Here is a 22,091-nt window from a genome sequence, read left to right on the forward strand (position 1 = left end):
AAATTTTTACTTTTTAATATATTTGTAGTTCTCAAAAAAGAAGCTATAATTTAAAGATAAATTGAAATAGCCTATATATATTTTTTAAATATTTCCTATATGATGCTCAAATACTTCATTGATATACTATATTAATTACTTATAGATTTTGGTTTCGGTTGCGAAAGATTGCCTCTATTTCATTAAAAGTGATATTTTCATTTCTTTCATTTTTGCCTAATAATAAACCAAATTGAAAAATAAAAGGAAAATACTACTTTTTCAGAAATGGAAGGAAAAATTAAGAAAAATTAATGTTGCCGACGTACATCGCGCGTGCTCACTACTTGTGTTAGTAGTAGGTGTAGTAAGGCTTTTCTTTCTGTAGACATCCGTTCCATGAGGGCTGTAGCGCATCACTCTCGAGTGTAGTCTTGCGGCTTGCCAATCCCAAGTTGAGCATCTACTATATATGCTAGTAGTAGGTGTAGTAGGGTGTTTTATCCTAGAGGTATCCGTCACGTGAGGGATATATCGTTACTCTTTAGTATAGCTGCGCACACAAACGTGCTAGGAGCGAGAACCTAAACACCAGTTAAAATGCAAACTTTAAAAAATAACATGTACTCATAAATATGATTTTGATTATGGGACACATGTTAGAAGCAAGACCTTTAAAAGTATCAACCAATATAATAAAAATCGCTCTCCAAGGTGAGTAATCGCTACTCGCTATATCGTCTGTTCCAAGCAATTTCCTATTTTTAGCGACTAAGGCGGCCGATTTAGGCCGATTTATAGCAAAACAATTTGGCAGTTTTTCTGAGTTGGCCTTACATGTGCCCAAAATATGAAAAGAAAAATCTTGTAACTCTTCATATGAGAGTTATCAAATGAAAATTCCTCTAAAAATATAATTAATAGGTTCAATATAATAATGTTAGACACTTAATTACATGATAATGTTGAGATTCAAATGTAAAGTACAAGTCATGACTCATGAGTTGCAATACATAAGTTTCTAACTAATAAATAGGATTAGGCCGAGTTTTACGATTTTCAAGCCGGAACTCATTCCTCCTCGCTCCAAGCTCCCCCAACCGAAGAATAGGACCATGAGTGACTTCGACTATATTGGTATTAGATACTAGATAACATACATAATGTTGGATATCTAGTTGTTCCTAACAACCTTTTAATATACAACGATTAAAATATCCAATCACATCAATTATGCATAGATAATAAGGATGCCAACACTAAAACCTAAAACAGAGTTACTAGATAGAAAAACAAAAGGAAAAAAAAAACTTTTTTAAACAAGCATCTGCACCTCGAACAACATTAAGATTTCTCCATGAGTGTTATTCATGTAAAATATGTTAATATTCTTAATTAAATTCACTTATATTTTTGATCTGATTTCATATAAACTATAAATCAAAATATTTAATTGCGAAGTCTTCAAAAATAAAAGGCGTGTGTAATATATACCACCAGCGTTCAACCAATACAAACAACAACTTGTTTTGATGTTTCTTCGCACATTTTGGTACAAAGTAAATTAAGGAAATTTATCGACAATAATTTTAACACCCTTAGGTAGCTCTGCAAAATTCTTTTTAATTTCATACGACCCACCCTCTTGGTTTTTGAGAAGAGCTATCTCGTTAAATTTTTGTAGACATATATAACCTTGAGCTCTGGCTATTTCTGGAAAGGAAAGTTGTTTGAGATTATTCTCTTCATTTGAGATCTGGCTAATTCTGGACATGAAAGTTGTTTGGGATTATTCTCTTCATTTGAACTTGATTCATCCCTCGGTAGAGGTATATTGGATTATTTCTAGGTGGTTTTTCATATTTTTTCGCCTGAAATCTTGAGATTGGAACATTTTTGTTGAGAAATTTAGAGAAGTGGAATAAGAATTAAAAAGATTTTTAGTGGAGAAAAATTGTAGAGAAGATTGAATTTGGTGTGAGTTGAGTGGTTGAAAGATGGTGTTATTTATAGGTTGTAATAACTAGCAGTTTTCTGACAGTTGAGAGAGAGAGTCGTCGTCTTTGGAACTTGAACTAACTGTCTCATGGTTGGACAATAAGTTCAATATCTTCTCCAAGAAAATATTTTCCCCACTGTGAGAAATCGATTTTGCCCATCCATGTGTACCATCAAATAAGAAATCCGAATTTGCCATTTTTACCTTTTGTTTTTGGAAGTGTTGTGTTTAGGATGTGGTATATCTTACAAAAAATCTATTTGTTTGAATCCCTAATAAGCTTGGGTCTCTTAGAAGTAAAAGGGTTTTCGTTGTGTTTTTATTAGCCGAGGCTAATGAGCTCCCCAGAAAGGAGGTCTGGAGTTGGTGTAAAATAAGTGAGTGATTTTTAATGAAGCTGGTTTTATTAAAAAAGTCTATAGATTTACTGCGATTAATCATAGTCAGATTTGAAAGTCTGGGTTTATTATGATATTGAGCTTCCTTGTTAAGTTAGGATTCTTTATGATAGTGTTGTTCAGTGAGGATAAGAATTGTTATCAAGTGATCATCCAATGTGAATTGTAATTGTAAGTTGATTGAAAGCTCAATATGAGTGAAAAGTGAGTCTTATAAGAGAGTGGTCTATGTTTGGAGGATAAATTTTCCTTGTCTCTGGAAGTGTGGTTCCCTTGAATGTGGTTAAAATTTTAAAACAGTCAGTTTGTTAGAATCCTAAAATCTCGGGTCTTTTAGAAGTAAGTGTTCGATGTTGTTTCTTCTTAGCTGAGGCTATTGGCTCCTCAGTAGGGTTATGATCGAGGTAGGAAGTCTGGAGATGTACTAAAACAAGTGAGTGAATTTTAATGAAGTCGGTGGCTTAGATAAGTCTAGAGATTTTCAGCGTTAGTCATAGTCAGATATGTTAGTATGGGTTTAATAAAAATATAAGAGCATCCTTGTTCAGTTAGGATTCCCTTTTTATTAGGATTGTTGGATTAGGAAATGGATTTGTGTCAGATAACCTTCTAATGTGAGCTGTAGTTGTAGATGAATGTAATCTCCCTATGCTCTTGGTGAGTAAAATGTTATCTTGTTTAAGAGTGGTCTGAGTTCTGAATGTGAGGTTTGGTGTCCCCTTTTTCATCTGGGAGTGCTTTGGCATCCTAAATGATTTTTTAGTTTTGAATTTCTTTTAAGGGTTATTAGTGTTTGAGAATTTTAATTGGTTTATTGACGTTTTTTTTTCTTCAGTTTCTTTTTAAGGGTTTCTATTTTTTAATCTTTCTTCGTTAGTTTTGCTTGGAAGGTCGTATTGATTAGAGAGGAAAAGTTTAGTCTAATCTTTGGTTTCTTGTATTTGCGTAGAAAAATCTTTTATTTTTTCTCATCAGTTCCTTGTCTGTTAAGGGTTTTTGGATGTTTTTAGTTTTTTCTCTCTAGTGGTGACTAAGTTTTCCTTGTTTCTTTATTTTTCATTTTTATGTTATTTTGTCGTCACATCTATGCAATTATCGCCAGGTTTAGAGCTCTGATCCTTTGATCTGAAAACCTCGTAGGCTAGCTACTTCTTTCTCTTGGTTTCTTCCTATATTTTTCACGTTTTTTTTCTGGTCTGTCGGGTGCCTCTTTTTTTGCAAGCAAAGAATGGTCTTCAGAACTTTGTTGGTGGTCAGGACTAAGGCGCAAGATGACTTCGTTTCAAGTTCAGTAAAAAAAAAACCTTTGAACATGATTGAATTTGGGGCTATACAGGGGTCATTATTCTTTTAACTTTTTAATGATTATATAATTTTATTTAAGTTCAATAGTGGTTTTTGCCTTTAGCATACATAAGTTAGATCATCCGGTTTCTCATTATTAGGAGTATCGTCTTGGATTAATTTTAGGAGCTTGTCGAGATTGTTTGGAGGTTATTAAATTATCAGTTAGTCACTTATCTTAGGGAACTTAGATATACTTAATAAGTATTATAGTATTTAATACTTGTATAGGGTTTTTTATTAATCTTGTATAGGGTTTTATCAAATTAGGTTCTTGTATAGGGTTTTCTATTAATCTTCTTATTTGTATTTTGTCTCAATGCTTTATTATTTAGTGAGTATTATAGTATTTAATATAGTCATTGGTAATTCTTCCTTTCAAGAAAATATGATTGATCCTGTGAAACAACATGATGTTGAAATCATTGTTGGTTATGTATTGTCTTGGTTCGGTTTTATAAATTGTGATTCTTCTACTTGTATTTGTTTGGAGATACAATACTGATTTATAAGTTCTTGATTGCAGAAAAGCCTAAAATGGCATCTTCAACCGCCAAGAGGACGAAGTTTTTATCCTGTACAAGCCATCGTGACACTTCTATTAGTCTTCCTATTGATAGAAGGGATCAGGACCATATATTGATAGTTTTATCACGAGTGAAGGCGCTCATCTTCCACAACTTACTTGTGGCGACATATATACATCGAACATTATAAGACAACTCATTGGATACCGATGGAGAACAAATATTTTCAAAGAATTTGAGGAATTATAAATGTAATTTTATCTTTCTAGGTAATTTTATTACAGTTTTATGGACTCTCGGAGTTGCACTCTTTTCCTTAGCCAAGGGTGAAAAAGCGGGGGTCTAACAACACCACCCAATATTTCGCTTAGAAATCTGTATGGACTAACTCCGAAATACTTTGCTAGAGAATCAACTCGACAGTCATACTCAATCTAGATTAAAGTATCTCAAGGAGTCAATATCTCTCACTTGTTTTGATTTACTCAAGCTAAAACAATAGCGAGTCTTTAATCAAACACAAGGAATAACTTGGACGGTACCAAAGACCAATATCCAAGGATCAATCAATATCAATCAACAACCAAAGGTTGGATTTCCAATTGATGATCTTAACGCACAACCTGTATTATTTCAATTATATAAAATATAATGCGAAAAAGAAATAACACAGACACCAGAAGTTTTGTTAACGAGGAAACCGCAAATGCAGAAAACCCCCGGGACCTAGTCCAGATTGAATACTCACTATATTAAGCCGCTGCAGACACTAGCCTGCTCCAAGCTAACTTCGGACTGGACTATAGTTGAACCCCAATCTGTCTCCCATTAATTCAAGGTACAGTTGTACTCCTACGCCTATGATCCCAGCAGGATACTGCGCACTTGATTCCCTTAGCTGATCTCACCCACAACTAAGAGTTGCTGTAACCCAAAATCGCAGACTTGATAATAAACAAATCTGTCTCACACAGAAAAGTCTATCAAAGGATAAATCTGTCTCCCACAGAAAAACCCTAGGTTTTGTTCCGTCTTAAGATATAAAATCAAGGTGAACATGAACCAATTGATAATCTGGTCTTATATTCCTGAAGAACAACCTAGATTAATCAATCACCTCTCGACAATCCTTCTTGACTACACAAGTGGTTTGTCGAGGAATCACAAACAGTGAGACGAAGATGTTTGTGACTTCTTTATCTTTCCTATAGGAGAACTCTCACGATCTCAAGTCAATCAATAGATTGTACTCGTACTATAGAAGATGCAAGATCAGATCAGACAACTACGATAAAAGTAGTATCAGTCTGGCTTCACAATCCCAATGAAGTCTTTAAGTCGTTAACCTGGTTTTAGAGAAGAAAACCAAAGGTTAAAGGAGAATCGACTCTAGCGAGCGCACTAGTATCACACAGACGTGGGGGGATTAGTTTTGCACAATGCTAGATGTCTCCTTTATATAGCCTTCAAATCAGGGTTTTGCCTTAGTTACAAAGCAATCCATATTCTCCGTTAGATGAAAACCTGATTTAGGTTCAAGATAATATTTCTCAACCGTTAGATCAAAAACTTAGCTTGTCATACACACTTGGGTATACGTTTACTGGGTTTGTGAAAACCGTGCCCAAACGTGTACGTGTATGTTGGTTCAACATAGTAACCCAAAAGGTTAACCATATGAGCATTTCATATTAACCTAGTTCTTCTTCACCATAACTAGTTCAATTGACTCAAATGAACTAGTTAGAGAGTTTTTCAATTGCTGTGAGATCTTGTGTAACTACACAAGACACAATTGAAAAAAAGATGATTCGATTGAATCGGCTCATGAACTTTATAGCCACGGTTTGCATAAAACATTCCTTAGTAATTTAAGTTTCATGTTCATACACATCTTTAGATCATAACCACTTAAGATCGCAAACAAGTTCGCGGACTTAAGACAACCGGCAGAGTTTTCCAAACTCAGCAGAAAATCTCGGCAAGGAGACTTCCGCCAGTTCGCGGACTGAGTTCGTGGACTTGAACTTCACGAACGAATTTGGACTCCCAGCAGAAATTCTCGGTACAAGAACTTCCGACAGTTTGCGGAATGAGTTCGCAAACTGGGTTCGCGGACTTGGAAAAGCCAATTCCCCCGGTTTCTCTCAATCAACAAAGTTCGGAAACTTCGGATTAAGGAATACATGGTTATGTAATCTAAACTCTCATTCCAATCATTGAGACATTCTCAGAGGACGTTATATAACCGTTATTCACAGACCGTTTCACGTCAGAGCAATTCTCAAAGTAATTGAAACTTTTCATGACTTTCGTCACTAGGTGAAGATAAACTTGATCAAAGCGAAACGCTTTACCAACACACGATTTCGAGAAAAAGATAAGTAGTGAATACTCAGCTCGAAATGTCAAATGTGTGTGATCCGGTCTATATAGCATACGACTTTTTGTCTCATAAGAAGTAGGAGATAGAATAGATAGAATTTTGAGTGATATATAAGATCAAGTATCCACACAACTTTTTGTTGATGAAGTTCCACAGTTCCTTGAGTAGATCTTCGTCGTTGTATGATGAATCACCATGAAGTCCTTGAGCTCAACTACATTTTTTCTATCCGTCCGAGACTTAGCCATAATAGATTAGAAATCAAAATTCATAGTTTTGATCACTAATATTGACAAACATGCTTGATATAGCAACGCATGCGAGGTCGACCGAGCTATGCTCTAACAAAGGGTTTACCACAATGTGTTATCTTTGGCAAGGTTTTTAACGAGGCAACTAAAGCGAGTCCTACTTTTTACAAAGTCTTCAAATTTATTCCCAGTGTATTTCTTTTTTGCTAGTGATCTGGGCTGACATTGGAGGCATATCCCTTCCTAGGGAAACCTTTAGTGATCAAGTCCAAGTCGCTTAGCCGGTTTATTAATATAAATCGATTTATTCTCAAAAAATAAGAATCTGGGATACACTCAATATCGTTAGTTCGCCAATTTACTACCCTATGGAGTTTTTAATTGGGCCAACATGACCTTGGCATGAACACACCTAGAAAAGTATGGTAACCGGACAAGACATGCATCTGACACCTGTCTAATTAATACGCGGTGGACATGCCACATCATGTGTCATGTAAAGGTTGACACTGGACACCGATTGAATAATTGCAGACACATCATAAATGATCCATATTGGTTTGGAACATCGAAATCAATTAAATGTGATGCTAACTTATTTTCATCATAGTCAAATCCAGGCATTATTCATGAAATTTTTTGATGATTATTTCATATTATTAATTATTTTAATTATCAAAGTATATGAAAATAAGAACACATTGTAAAGTGGGTTGTTATAAGATCTCACTTTAATTGTGTATAAAAGCATATGTAGCGCGTTTTGTAACTTTTTTTTATTTTTTTTATATTTGACGCAAGGTTTGAAAAACACCCGTTTGTACTGGAAAAGACGGCCGTTAAAACGGTCACACCCGTATACGGTGGCCGCGAGGATCCTCGAACCCCGTGCCTTTATAATACCGATAAATAGGAAACAACGTGAATTTTTTAGGACTATTTCAGTTTTCACACACGTTATAACCGTTTTTCTAAAATTAGTTTGAATGTTTTTTCTTCTAAATAACATTTTAACATGCATTTTTTAGAACTGTTTTCCTGGTATCACGCACGTTATAATCGTGTAAATAACTTTGTTGCTATTTTTTTTTTGAGTTTTTTTTCTTTCTCCGAATCGAAAGCTTAAAACTTTGAATTAATTTTTTTAAAAATAATACAGGGAAAGTAAACTACGTACATGACTAAAAACTTCAAATTTAAAAAACATAAGATTGTTAAACTAGTGTTCATCATTTAAAAAGCTATGCAAACCAACTATGAGCACCACCTTTTTTTGATTTATTCGTGTATTTTTCATTTTCTAGGCGGTTCCTTTCCTCATCATAGTCATCGTCGTGGAGGCACTGGCTATCTTCGTTCGCCTAAGTATCATCATCATAATAGCCTTCATTATCGTCGTCATAACCTCCTTCATTTTCACCATCAACGTTACCTGCTTCATTATTGTTATCAATGTTAGAATTATATCATTCGTATGTTGAACACCATGGTCAGAGCGATCGGAAGTGTAACGAGAATCATATATCGGATTCACATTCTCATAACATTGTGTATTGTGTCCAAATGAAGGATTACCAAAGTCATAACAAAGTCACTTTGGTAACCTTTCGTATGAGATTTGAACTTCGGATCATGCCAGTTGTATGGTAAAGGGACATGCTCTGGATTATTAACAACTTCCTCTTCTAGCATATTTAACCATTGTTCTTCTTGAGGTAAAATCGGTGTTTCGTCTTCCCCCGCTATCCAGTGGCAGTGAAGGTACATGACTTGGGAGTCTTGGACATAATAATCATATCATTTGATCAGAAGTGGAATTTTAGATCGAATCTATTCATGGGTTGATTGACTCTACCCGAATGACCATGCACATGCCTAATTTATTATGTTTTTAAACATTTCAATTATTGAGTTTTAGAAATTAGTACCCTATTGACGAGTTAAAACCCTGCCTACTTGTTGGCATCTGATGGAAATTCTACCATCTAATAAAGGGGCAAGTCTACCTAGCTAGGTTATGAATTGTTTGGTTATTTCTTCATATTACTTATGCATGTATTGCATAATTGCTGCCGACACAATTTTAGTGGCTATAATTGACCGTCACGAATTTTATCAAACTTTCGTAATTTGTATAGTGAAAGCCTTTTAAAACACATACGTAAGGAATATAAACATGATTATCGAATTATACATATTTCTTATACTAACAATAATCAATTAAAATGGTAGTTTTAGAAATATCCCATTTTTTAATGATACATGTCATCTATTAGTGAGTCAAAATTTGAAAACGAATTGGTCATCTATTTAGGGATGGAGGGAGTATTAAAAAAGAAATTTTTTTTTTTAGTCACAACGTTTTTTTGGACGCGTTTTAACGTTTTCAAGCACATTATAACCGTTATATAGGAATTTCAGATCATATTTTTTTTAAAATTTTCTATTTAACCGTTATAACGCCCGTTTTTTTGAAAAACGTACAAAAAAAACGCGTTTTTTGACCAAAACGTGCTCACACCAGTCAAAACGCGTTGTAACGGTCAGACCTAATACCGTGACCCGTTTTTCAAACCTTGATTTGATGTGTACTATAACTGTCTTATGTAATTGTGACTCGCGTCCGTGCAGCATAGACCACGACTAGGACTGTCGATGGATCTGATTCCTCTTGGATACCACAGGACCCGGAACCGTTAATAGGAATCGGGTCCGGTTCCTAACTTAATTTGGGTACCCATTTCCAGCCCTAAATTTTATTATCCACGACCATCTTCAGTTCTCCTTCTCCTTCCTCTCTGGCAGAAAGAAAACCCCCAAAAAATGTTGGGCTTCGATTTTTGGGAGTATACGAGTGATTTACAATCACTGAGAAAGGATATAAGTGCTGAAAAGTATATATCTAACGAAAAATTAAAGAATAGACCAAGGGGGAGAAACATATCATCTTGTTGTGTAGTATTTTATACTACAAAATAGGAATAACAAATAGGTTCAGATTGAATATCTATCTAGCTTTCCTTTAGGGGTAGGGGGAGGGTAAAGCTTTTGTTAATCGGATGCGTCAACATCAACATTTATTTTTGAACACGTGCAAGTTATGAGATGTGGAAACTTGGAATCAAGCGTACGAATAATGAGTTAAGAAAATGTTATTTAATATATATATTAAATTGACAAAGAGGGAATATTATGAGCTGTATCTTTTAATTAGTGGATTCTCCAAATATGTAGTATAGTTTTGTCATTATAATTGAAAAATAGGGAGATCGTTAGAGCATTTCCCCGTTGAACCCACCAAGTATTGGTATGTCAAGGTTGGTTGTCATATTTTAGTATCAAAAATCATAAGTTGCTTGATTAGATAACTAGAGTCAACTTCGTTAGGTTAGACTAGGACGTCTAGAAATGTTGAGACATATAAGTATTACTCTGAATACCTAAATATTCCGAAGACGTATATCGACATCAAGTGTGTAATAAACATGTGTTAGGACTTATCCTAAATACAATCAGCTTATCTTAATACGTAAAATTTATCCAGCTTCTTGACACGGTCAGAGGAGGTGAGAAATCACTCGAACATGCTCGAGTAATTTAGAGATTGAGATGGTGGGCCACCCATTAAAACTGTGTTCACACGACACATATTAATTTGACCTAAATGGTACATGTCCTATTTTATAAATATTAGGATACCAAAATGCACAAATTAAAGCATGTTTCATTTAGCCTCCACGATCGTGAATGAAGTGTCACCGACTTATTTAGCTTTTGGCATCTCACATACACGTGGCAGTGCATATGGCTTATAGGAAAAGGTTCGTATTCCAGAGGAATGAAAATCTAGGCTAGGGTGTATTAGGGTGTATCATCGTAAAAACTAGGGATAGGATCATAGGATGAACTATTTTCAGTTACCACCACCTCCACGGCTCCACCCACCGTCTTCAGTTACAACTCTACCATTAACGATTTAAAAATATCATGCTGCTTACTTTAGCAATTGATCTTTTAAGGGAATGTTTATCGGGTCTTCATCTTGTTATATATCTGTAATTGGAATTCCGCTGCTTTGAAATGCAATCAACTTATTTTTTGAAGATCCAAAAGGTGAATTTAATCTTAGATTCTAGATTCAAGCTGATATTCCATATTTTGTTGATTCTCTAATCTCTATATAGTTTGGATTAAATATACATTAATTGAATGAGCACAAAAAAATTCATCTCTGAATAATTGGTAGGTAATTTATCAGTGGCGGTGGCGGCAATGGTTATCAGGGGGTTCTGATGAGCATCAATTGAATCTCACCATTGAGATTGAGAAGAAGAATTATTTCGGCTGCGAAAAAGGGTTTCTGATAATTGTTCTGCTGGACATTCGATGAGAATCATGAGATTTAGGGATTTTATTACATATCAGAGAATCCCTAAATTTCCCTGATGTTCCGAAACTATCACGTATCGAAAAATCGGTTGTACCGTTTTCGTGTATATCGGCCGATATTATCGGCAGAAAATCGTCTCGCGATATTATAGTTTCCGTTTCGCTCTACCACCGGTACCGGTAATATCGCCGATATTTCGGCCGATACGGGCGAAATTGACTACACTGATGTGTACTATAAGTTTATAACTGTCTTATGTAATTGTGACTCGCGTCCGTGCAGCATAGACCACGACTAGGACTGTCGATGGATCTGATTCCTCTTGGATACCACAGGACCCGGAACCGTTAATAGGAATCGGGTCCGGTTACTAACTTAATTTGGGTACCCATTTCCGGCCCTAAATTTTATTATCCACGACCATCTTCAGTTCTCCTTCTCCTTCCTCTCTGGCAGAAAGAAAACCCCCAAAAAATGTTGGGCTTCGATTTGAAATAATTTTTGGTCTTTTTTTCTTTTTTTCTTTTTACAAATGGTGAATAATTTCAATTTAATAGAATAAAATGGTCTCAATTATGCTTTCAACTATAGTAAATTTATAGTATTGAGCTCCATTTGATTGGGGACAGCTGATTGCTCTGTGATCAAGAGAAGTTCTGGAAGAAAGAAGCTGGTTTCAATAGCCGCAATTCCAAAGGGTAAGCACCTCTTACTTGATTAAAAGATTTATATCCAGATTGTTTCCTTCCTATTGATGGAAATTTGAGTTCCTACTTCCAGGGAATTGAATGAAGAAGAGACTTGACGACGACAAGATGACCGTAGAAATGTCACTGAGGCTCAAACCTCTCTTACAGGTTAATTATTTCATTTATTTACCAGAGAAACTTGTGCATAATCATCTTTGACATCAATATTGCTGTTTGGTTCAACACAACCTGCTAATTCTTTGACAAAATGACTGGATATTTGTGGTACAATTAAATTTACTTTAGGGTGGATAATTCATGCTTAGGATGATCTTTTAGGATATTTAGATTAAAAAATCTTAGTTTTAGATTAGTTGAGCAAATTGTGAAGATTAACCGAAATGAAGTAGGACATTTTTTTGTATCCTTCACATTGATCAACTCCTACTGACTGAGGGTCAATGGGGGTATGTATATACGCCTCAATAATCATTCTCTTTGTTTGTTATCTACAACCAAACAAATAAAGTAAAATGTGTAAGCCAACAAACAAAATAGACAAAAGACAACCCAAATTTAGGAAGTTCTCATCTTTCTTAATTTCAGTGCTCACTGACTGAAATTAATGAATCTCTCTTTTTAATGTTATCTTCGTTAGCGTCTCTGATGAAGATGAATGGAAACAAAGATGTCTTGAAGATAAAACAAAAACATTATGGGAGGCAATCCATCAGCAGAACAACAACACCTCCTGAAGAAGGTTCAAGAATTTGAAGCAGAACAATTATATCTCAAAGAAGAGATCTACAAATTAACCCTTTCGTCTTCTTACATACCTAGTAAATCAGGTTTCATTAAAAGATCCAACTGTGCACGAAATGACAGTGTTGCTGGTGATGATGATGAGGGAAATAGTTGTAACTCTGATAATTGGAAAATGGGTTCTGCTTCATTTGGATTTTCACCCCCTTTACAGAGTCAGAGTAGGAGGAGAAGACCTAGAGCCGAGTTTTCATACCCTAATACAGGAATTGAAACTTCTGTTCTGAGTTTTACTGATAAGCAGTTTTTGAATATCTTGCAGTCTATGGGTCAGTCTATTCATATTTTTGATACTACTGGTTGCATAATTTACTGGTAATTAACTCGAAATATATCCGTTTATTGCTGTTCACTTCAATTGTTTGTTAAGGACTGTTTCTGATAATGATAGTTGTATTGTGGTTTTAGTAAAAAAAAGTTTGTCCCAATTACTAGGAATGGGTTGTTCTCAGATTGAATAACTTTACTCTTGGGATTGAGCTTTATCATATTTTTTGGGATCTTGTATTATGGGCTTCACTTTTAGAGTTAGAAATTATAAGATTGAGCTTTATCATATTTCTGAGTCATACGTAGGAACAAATTCAGTGTTTCTAACAGCAGCATTGATGAATTTGTAAAGTGGACAGTGAGTTATTGTTTATTAGGATTTTTAGACTGATCTAAATTTTGCTGGTTGAGGTGTTAGTTGGAATAAATCCGTTATTGTGGTAGTTTTGAGATCCTTCAGGCTCATAAAATTCTTAGTTCATGACTTCATTCCATTTTTCGGTATTTGTATTCCATAGGAATTGCATGGCAGAGCTCCTCTTTGGACACTCTGCATCAGAAGCGCTTGGCCAGAATGTCTGTGAGTTACTCGTACATTCCCAAGACGCTGATGAAGGAAATGAAATAGTGGAGAGGATTATCGCGGGAGAAGATTGGACAGGACAGTTCCCAGTAAGGAATAAAGTAGGGGAAGCTTTTTGTATCATTGTGACCAGTACCACATTATATGATGATAATGGTAGATTGGTAGGGATTATTTGTATATCAGGTGATGCAGATCCCTTTAGAGATGTTTTCGTTCCATTTTCTGGAAAAATTTCTCCTAAAGGGTGTTCAAACTCTAGATGGCTTAGGAGTTGTAGCCCAACAGTTCAACCTGGTGTTAATACTCAGCAACCTCTGCAAGATATGGTCGCCTCAAACAAATCGAATTTGGTAAGCCTAAACTTTTATAAAATTTAATTTGATTATTTTAGATGGACCCAAAAAAAAAAAAGAAAAACGGAAACTAGAATTATGAAATATTCCGTTAATTTTTGAATAAATTCATTTGTTTAATGATGTTGTTTCGATGAGCCACTCGTGATTATAGAACCATGGAACAGGCATGTAGAGTGTCCAACAAAGTTTGGTTTGAAATGAAGACTAACGAGAACACTTTGGGGCCGGAAGTCCAGTCTGGAGATAGCGATTATTTTTATCACAGGAAGGATCTAAGTTCGAGTAGAGCTAGCACACCTAGACGAGGCATACTCCCGTCTCCCTTTGGTGTTCCTATCAAAGATACCCTAGAGAGAAGATCCCTTGAACAACCTGTCAGAGATTCTGGTCGCGATGATGGTGATGGGGTGATTGGGACGTACAAGAAAATAACCTCTAAGGCAGAGGCTTGGATTAGCAAAAAGGGGATATCATGGCCATGGATGGGAAGTGAGCAGGATGCGTTGGTAGCGCGGACTACCCATGATGTCATTCCATTCGCGAATCATGATGGTGAAATTTACTTTGATCAACAGAAGAATTCTGATTTTAACGAAAGGCTGGGGTTCCAGGTTGTTGGTAATAACCAGTTAGAATGTGAAGCCCCAGGTTCTTTGCCTCCTTCTATTGTCAAACGTACAAGCAGTGTGAGCACAAGTGGTAATAAAAGAAGCAGTGGTATTCGTAAAGTTGACAGGGAAACATGTTCCTTGGATTATGATATCTTGTGGGAAGATTTGACAATCGGGGAAAAAATCGGTCAAGGTATTATATATTTCTCACAGTTCCTAATTTATCAGAATCTTATATCAAAATGGCGTTGCTTTTGTTATTGTTTTTTGAGGGTGTGGTAGTTACTTGTGCCGCTATGAATTTGTGCATCTGGTTTTAAAATTAAGAAGTCAATTCAGCTTTGCAGATTTCTAATTTTGGTTAACTAAAAGGATGTGTCATTCTGTCCCCCACTCCAGAATTCCAATTTCGGTATTTATTTGAATTCCGCATGCTTTTCAACTGTGAAGTGCTTTGTGATATTTAAATTCTAATTCATGGTCCCAGGTTCATGTGGAAGTGTGTATCGTGGTCTATGGTGTGGCTCGGTATGGTTTCTTTTCCCCTGAAAAATATAATCCCAATGATCAGGGAGTGCCAGTATGTATGCCTAATATGTGTCTCCAATGGCAACTTACTGTAGTTATGCTGGTATGTTAGGATTTCTTTCACCAGCCCTCAACATTAGCATGGTGTGTTGACCAAACTAGAAAAGTTATGCAGAGGGGAGACTGGAGAGAATGTCGTACGTTTGTCATTGTGTTAACAAGCACCCGCTTTCACTTTCTGGCAGGATGTTGCACTAAAGCGATTCTCAAAAGATGGTTACTCAGATGACTTGCTGCATTCCTACAGACAAGAGGTAGTATCTGAAATTAAGCTAATCTTTATAATAAAAATGCACCTGAAGCTGCCAATAGACGACATATAAGTGGGATTTCTTTTTTGTACAAAGAGACATTACATTCCTGGAGAAACTATATCTCAATTCATTGGTCTAAACTTCAAAAAATTAATCTTCTTCATAGGTCTTACTTATGAAGAGGCTCCGGCATCCAAATGTACTACTATTTATGGGGGCAGTAGCATCACCTCAGCATCTCTGCATTGTTACAGAGTTCCTGCCACGGTGCATTCTTCAGTTTTCTTCTTAAAACTTCGAATTTTGGTTACCAGTACACTGTTTCATTTTTGTTGTGCTTCACGCATGTAATGTCATCTACTGTACTCAAGATGTTTGTCGCTGGTCTTATTTTCGTTTTCTTTTTTTTTTTTTGCTTACTGAGTTTTCGATCTTTTAATATGCAGTGGAAGTTTGTATCAGTTGCTTCGGCGGGGCTCTCAGAAATTAGATTGCAGGCGACGTATTCTCATGGCTTTGGACATTGTGAGTAGTGCTGTAAACAGTTTCTATAGAAACATCAAACAGTAGTTTACTTGGAATTAGATTGTGTTACATATCCATTCGATATCAATATTAGGTACGCTCTTTACCATCAAGGGTAACACCATATCTCTGGTAATGACCCAAGGGTCTGGTATTCAGTCTTAATTGCGGGGAATGGATTTAATGAACATCTTGAACATGTTAACTATTTAAAGGAGGCCTTGCTATTGTAAGAACTTGAGACGAGGCTATATTTCTTTACATATCTTTTTTAATTGTAGTATGCGTGCATGTTGCTTCCATAGTCTCTTTGGTGTTTGAATCTGTCCAACAAAAGTAGTTTCTTCTACAACCGTTGATTTTTTGTGACCCTTCTATAGGCACGGGGTATGAATTATCTTCATCTTTGCAACCCACCTATTGTTCATCGTGACTTGAAGTCATCAAATCTGTTGGTTGATAAAAACTGGACTGTGAAGGTTCGTTTTTGGGTATCATCTTAATCTTTCTATGTGCAATGCTACGCAGAGAAGCATCACATGCTCATCTTCTATTTATTTTAAACAGGTTGCCGACTTTGGTCTCTCAAAATTCAAGCAGCAAACATTTCTGTCAACCTTGACCGGACGAGGAACGGTAAATATTTTAACATGGTCCTGAAAGACTACTTGGTTCATTTTCTCTTTACCACGGGCTGTTTGAATCAACTATTGTTCTCTTTTGTTTTTAATTCTTCCAGCCGCAGTGGATGGCTCCAGAGGTTCTCCGTAATGATCGGTCAGATGAGAAGTAAGTTCAACTACTTTTGTTTCCTTTTGCGTTGGTCTTCAACAATGGGGTTTGATTATTTTAACTAGCTAGCTAATCACTTTTGGCTTGCTTCTTGGAATATTTAGGTCTGACATTTATAGTTATGGAGTAGTATTGTGGGAAATTGCCACACAAAAGATCCCTTGGGATAACTATAACTCAATGCAGGTATTTCATCATTCCAGTCCTTTTGTGGAACATTGTCCTGTAATTTTCTGTCACCGCTTGTGCCAAATGTCAAAGAAATTGTCTTTTTAGTGATATCTTGCCTCTTATCTGTTCAGTGCTATTAGCAAAATAGAAATAGCAGAAGAACGCGGGTCATGCTATAGTTGCGGAGAGGTTCTTGCCCCAATCTATGTCTCGATGTTCTAACCTATACCTAGTCTACTACTATTGAATGTTTTCTCAAGTGAACATATGTGTTACTACTTACTCATATCAGTCCTTTGTGGAACATTCTCCTGTAATTTCCTGTCGCCGCTTGTACCAAATTCAAAGGAATCGTCTTTTTAGTAATTTCCTGCTTCTATCTAAGGAATTGTCCTGTAAATAGGAACAGCAGAAGAACACGCGTTATACTATAGTTGTGGAGTGGTTTTTGCTCCGATCTTCGTCTTGATGTTCTAACATATATCTAGTCTACTATTGAATGATTTTTCAAATGAACAGTATATCTGTGTAGCATAGGATGTGTAATTTGAAAAATACGGTGATTTACACAGGTGATTGGAGCTGTAGGATTCATGGACCAACGACTTGACATTCCAAAAGAAATGGATCCAGAATGGGCCTCTATAATTGAGAGCTGCTGGCAAAGGTGCTTATCTTCAACGTGTTTCTTTTTCACAGTATGAATTTTGCTCTTCCTGACCCATGTAATTAACCGATGATTCAATATACCCCATGACCCCATTTCTCACTTATGTTTCTTTGTTCTGTTTGGAAACTTGTTGTACGCAGTGACCCAGAACACCGACCAACATTTCGGGAACTGGTTGAGAAATTAAAGCATCTGCAGAGACTTCAAGCCCAAGCATCCCGCTTAGCACAAGGCAGTGAAACTACAACGTCGGCACTAGATATTTGAATTCGTTGCACAACATCAGCACCAGAAATGTCTGGTGGATGGCTGGATTCATGGTCATATTTCGAGGTTGTGTTTCAACCTCTAGAACTCAGATTGGGGCGTAGAACTTGCACTTGACATGACATTATGCTGCTCTTTCCGGTTGGAACAGAAGCATCGAACTTTTATGCTGTATAAAAGGAACACCGTTTTTTTTTCCTTGTGTAAAACAAGTGTTTTGTGACATTACCCAGTAAACTTGTTTTTGCTTAACCCTCTCAATTTGTTGGACTGCAATTTTAGATAATTAAGGATGACAACTAGTAGTGCCATTTAGTATTCTGCAGTGATTACCCTGAAAGTTGCACTTGAGAGTTTGTCATTGGAATGAGCTCCTGCAGTCCTGTTAATGTGAGCTACCATAATATGGTACAAATATATATGGAGGGTCAATGCAAACTTTGATATCTGTCGAAACTACAAGCGTCATCGACATCAGATGCTGTGCTAACTCATAGGTTAACTACAAGGTTACAACAGAGAGCGTGCGACAACTAATTAATCACCAAAAGCATATATAAGGTTAACTACAAAACACGGACAACTTATGACTTGATCAAAGCTTAAGAGACAAATCAAGTGTTGTTGTTCCCTCATTGGGTGGCATCAATGGCGAACCCGCAGCTAAACAATTGTTGTTAACACATTCAGACCGGTCGGTCATTTGAAATGCATAATCAGATAGTTGTTTAGCTCGCTGTAATGGATACTGTTTATGATTCACGCACAGACGAGAAGATGACGGTAATACAGAAGATTCTGGTTTTTCTAATGATGTTTTACCGATGGTGGGAAGATATGAAGAACTCATATGTGCTTGAGTATGCATGGTTGTTGCCGTGGTGGTGCGGTGGTGGTGGCGGCGGCCTTGGTTACTATGGTGACGGTGTGTATGATGCCCAGAATTAGTGAGTGCAGCTAATGTAGCCGAACGTTTACGTTTGTGAGCATTTTGATGCCCACCCAATGCTTGTGCACTATGATATTTCCGGTGACAATAGCTGCACGAAAATGTATAAGTTTTCATTCTATCGAAATGACTTGTCTCCACAGATTTTCTTCTTTTATTATCTGAATCAACACTCTTGTCGAAACAATAATCTCTGAAAGACATGGTTTTTTCCGTGGTTTTCTGTGTGAAACCATATAGCTATGCTAGTAAAGTTAGTAATAACTTAGTATATATAAAAAGGACTCTGGTGTGGTCATTCATTACACTTTTAATTGCTAGCTACAAGCCTACAACTATCGTTTTTTATGATACAGTAGAGGTAGTTGGATACACTCCATATCTAGCTAGGATTTACAGTTGGGGATTTTAATAAAGTGTCACACTTCCAATTTCATGTTTAAGAAAGTATCACTGTTTTTTTCAAAATTTATTTAATGCCACACATTTGACTATTTCCATCCTGTTCTTTTTTAGAAAACGATTAATTGCCGTTAGTGCCTACGTGTCATTAAATTGCCCATATAAAATGACATTCAAGCCCCTGAATCATTTAACTAGGACGAGTTAACAAGTGATTGAGTAGAGAGAGTTAACTTGTGACTCAATACCGAGTTGAATCAAACTGAAATCGGCTGTGAAATCCCATAGTCAAAATTGGTGTTGCACCATAGTGGTGCTTCACTAAGCCAGTATAGCACCTGCGTTCACCAGCAGATGTATTCTTGCTGTTCAAATTCTTTTGAACTTTGCATGTAGCTTCTGCAACTGCTATCTCTCAGCATTGCAGCCTATTCCTTGCATCACCACCTGCATCACACTATTTCTCTGTAAATCCAACGCCATTCTCAGCTCACTGTCACTAACAACACCTTAGTGCAACATCATCATTTACAACTCTGCAAATTCTATTCTTCCACCAATTTCACTTCCTTGTCATCTCGAAAGCAAATCTATACTTATCTGTCATACATAGGCTACAACACATCTCTCCATCATTGCAACACTATGAGCATCAACATATTATTTCTACAGCAGTAACTCAAACATTTCATCTCCAACTTCTCTCAATCGCTGCAACAACAACAACTGCAATTTGTACCTAAAATCTAGGCATTCATCTATCCCAGTTCTTCTTCATTGTTTACTGAATCTCAACATCTCTCTCAACTACAGACTCAATACAAACTGCAGCTGCAACATCCACTAGGCCAAACAACCTCAAAATCCTAGCACCACCATATTCTCAATTTCATCTCAAGTACCCATTTCTTTCGACTGCCACAAACAAATCAATTTAAACCACAAATTTCTTCTGTCTTCATCTTAGATTCAATATCATGTATCAAACCCATGTTCTTATATGAGCAACAGAAATTTCATTACAGACCCACATCAATTCTTCATCTCCTGCTCAAACAAATCCAACCAATATTTCTCTCTTCTTCCTAATTCTAAAACCTCCATGATAATTCAATCTGCAAATACCCAATCCTTCACAAATTCTCGATCCAAAACTTCATGAATTCTCGATCTGAAACTTCAGAATTCACACAAATCCAAAAATCAAACAAATCTATTTCACTTATAAATTTTCTTATAAAAAAATTAAAAACCACAATTAATTTAGCCATTAAGAGGAAATCATGAAACCCCTCTTTCTGATTTTACAACCTTCCAATTAAAACCCCTTGTGTAATAAACCTTAACAACATCCTCCCCATTTTTTCCCAAAAAAATCTGATTAGGAACAACTTTACCCCTTTCCCAAACAAATTGAAGTAATCAGTGAAAGAGAAAAAGAAAATGGTGATTCTGGTGGTGGTCGTGACTGTAAGAAGAAGAAGGAAAAAAGGAAAAGAGAGGCGAGAAGATGAAGTGAGTGTCTCTTGGTTTAGGATTAGGTTACTATATGTGTGATGAAATAGAGGGCTAGGATTAGAAAATTTTATCAGATCAACGGTTAATAATATAGCCGGTTTATTGGTCCGACTCAACAGGTCGGTCGGTCCTGTGCAGCCATAGATTGTCAGGAAATTGAGAAGGTTAGTTTGGTAATGATGCCACATGTTTTGGACTTTTTCAATGACAGTTGACTAATCAAGTGGCCCTTAACAGAAAACTTAACATGTGTGGCATTTTATAAATTCTGGAAAAAACGGTGGCATTTTATTAAACCGGAAAACCAAAATGTGGCATTTTATTAAAATTCCCTTTACAGTTTCATGCATGTTTTAAATTTTCATGTTGTGAGTGAGAAGTCTCAACTGAGCGAGATTTATGATTATAACACCATGCAGGTGGTCTGATATATATGGACAGACGGACAGAGGATAACGTTTTCCCTACATGTAAACTGAATGGCCTTTTAAATAAATGCTTTCAGAAGTGCAATATGCCGCGTAGAGTGTTATCGCTATCATAAGGCAACAGGGGTGAGGAGGATATCGGTTAAGAGCAAAAAAACAAAGGACGAAAGGATACGGGCTTAGGAGGCTCAGTGAACTAGTGTACCATCCAGATAAATAAACATGCCTATAATACTTTTTAGTAGGTGAGAAAATAGAGTAAAGAGTACCATAATATGTGGCCTTTGCCAAAAATGGACAGATTAAGGTTCAACATCCATATAAATGTAGAAGTACGGCCCTTTAAATCTCGAGGGCAGAGCCGGGCCTGAGGGTGTGCAGGGTGTGCGACCGCACAGGGCCCAACTCTGCCTGAGGCCTTTTTTCCTATGGATCTATGATGTATACTCACTTTCCCCTCCAAGCCCAGTAAGCCAACGTATCAAAAAAAGAAAAAAATCTTTGCCTCTGTTAAGACTAGGGGTGAGCATTTGGCCCGTAATCCGCGGATTTAACCGGGACCAACCGTTCTTTTGCGGATGGATGTCCGGACCGTTCGTTAATGGGTTGGATGCGGATGGAATTTTTGAAATCCAACGGATAATAGATTGGGCCCGGATGTAACCATGAAAATCCGTTGGACATCCATATCCGTCAAATTAAGGACCTTTATATAGTTCTAGAAAATACTATGAATCATTTAGGAATTTTTAAGATGTTTGCTTGGGGTGTTGTACATGACATTTTTATATTTGTATGCCTATATAGGATATGCAGGTTTTATAAGGAGTCATTTGTGTTAAGTTTATTTTCTTTACCATAAATTTTAACTAAAACAAATCCATTGGATTATCAGTACCTAATCCGTCCATCCGTGCAT

General features: G+C 36.4%; 1 protein-coding gene across 3 annotated transcripts; it reads left to right on the forward strand.

Annotated features, from left to right (window-relative positions):
- The first annotated feature begins 11,733 nt into the window (after positions 1 to 11,733).
- Positions 11,734 to 18,127, forward strand: LOC113340291 (probable serine/threonine-protein kinase SIS8). Of its 3 annotated transcripts, none has more exons than XM_026585497.1 (15): positions 11,734 to 11,972; positions 12,055 to 12,131; positions 12,622 to 13,100; positions 13,574 to 13,991; positions 14,162 to 14,801; positions 15,096 to 15,136; positions 15,382 to 15,450; positions 15,617 to 15,717; positions 15,897 to 15,975; positions 16,356 to 16,454; positions 16,543 to 16,611; positions 16,715 to 16,764; positions 16,872 to 16,953; positions 17,511 to 17,605; positions 17,749 to 18,127. In XM_026585497.1, exons 3-15 carry the CDS (start codon positions 12,679 to 12,681, stop codon positions 17,873 to 17,875), a joined length of 2,292 nt encoding a protein of 763 aa, XP_026441282.1. In that variant the 5' UTR covers positions 11,734 to 11,972; positions 12,055 to 12,131; positions 12,622 to 12,678; the 3' UTR covers positions 17,876 to 18,127. The 3 variants fall into 3 exon arrangements, with proteins under 3 accessions (XP_026441282.1, XP_026441283.1, XP_026441284.1); XM_026585498.1 differs by having other exon boundaries at positions 13,048 to 13,100; XM_026585499.1 differs by lacking the exon at positions 12,622 to 13,100.
- Positions 18,128 to 22,091: the final 3,964 nt, after the last annotated feature.

The sequence above is a fragment of the Papaver somniferum genome, unplaced genomic scaffold (genome assembly GCF_003573695.1).
Source record: "Papaver somniferum cultivar HN1 unplaced genomic scaffold, ASM357369v1 unplaced-scaffold_21, whole genome shotgun sequence".
NCBI classification, from domain to species: domain Eukaryota; kingdom Viridiplantae; phylum Streptophyta; class Magnoliopsida; order Ranunculales; family Papaveraceae; genus Papaver; species Papaver somniferum.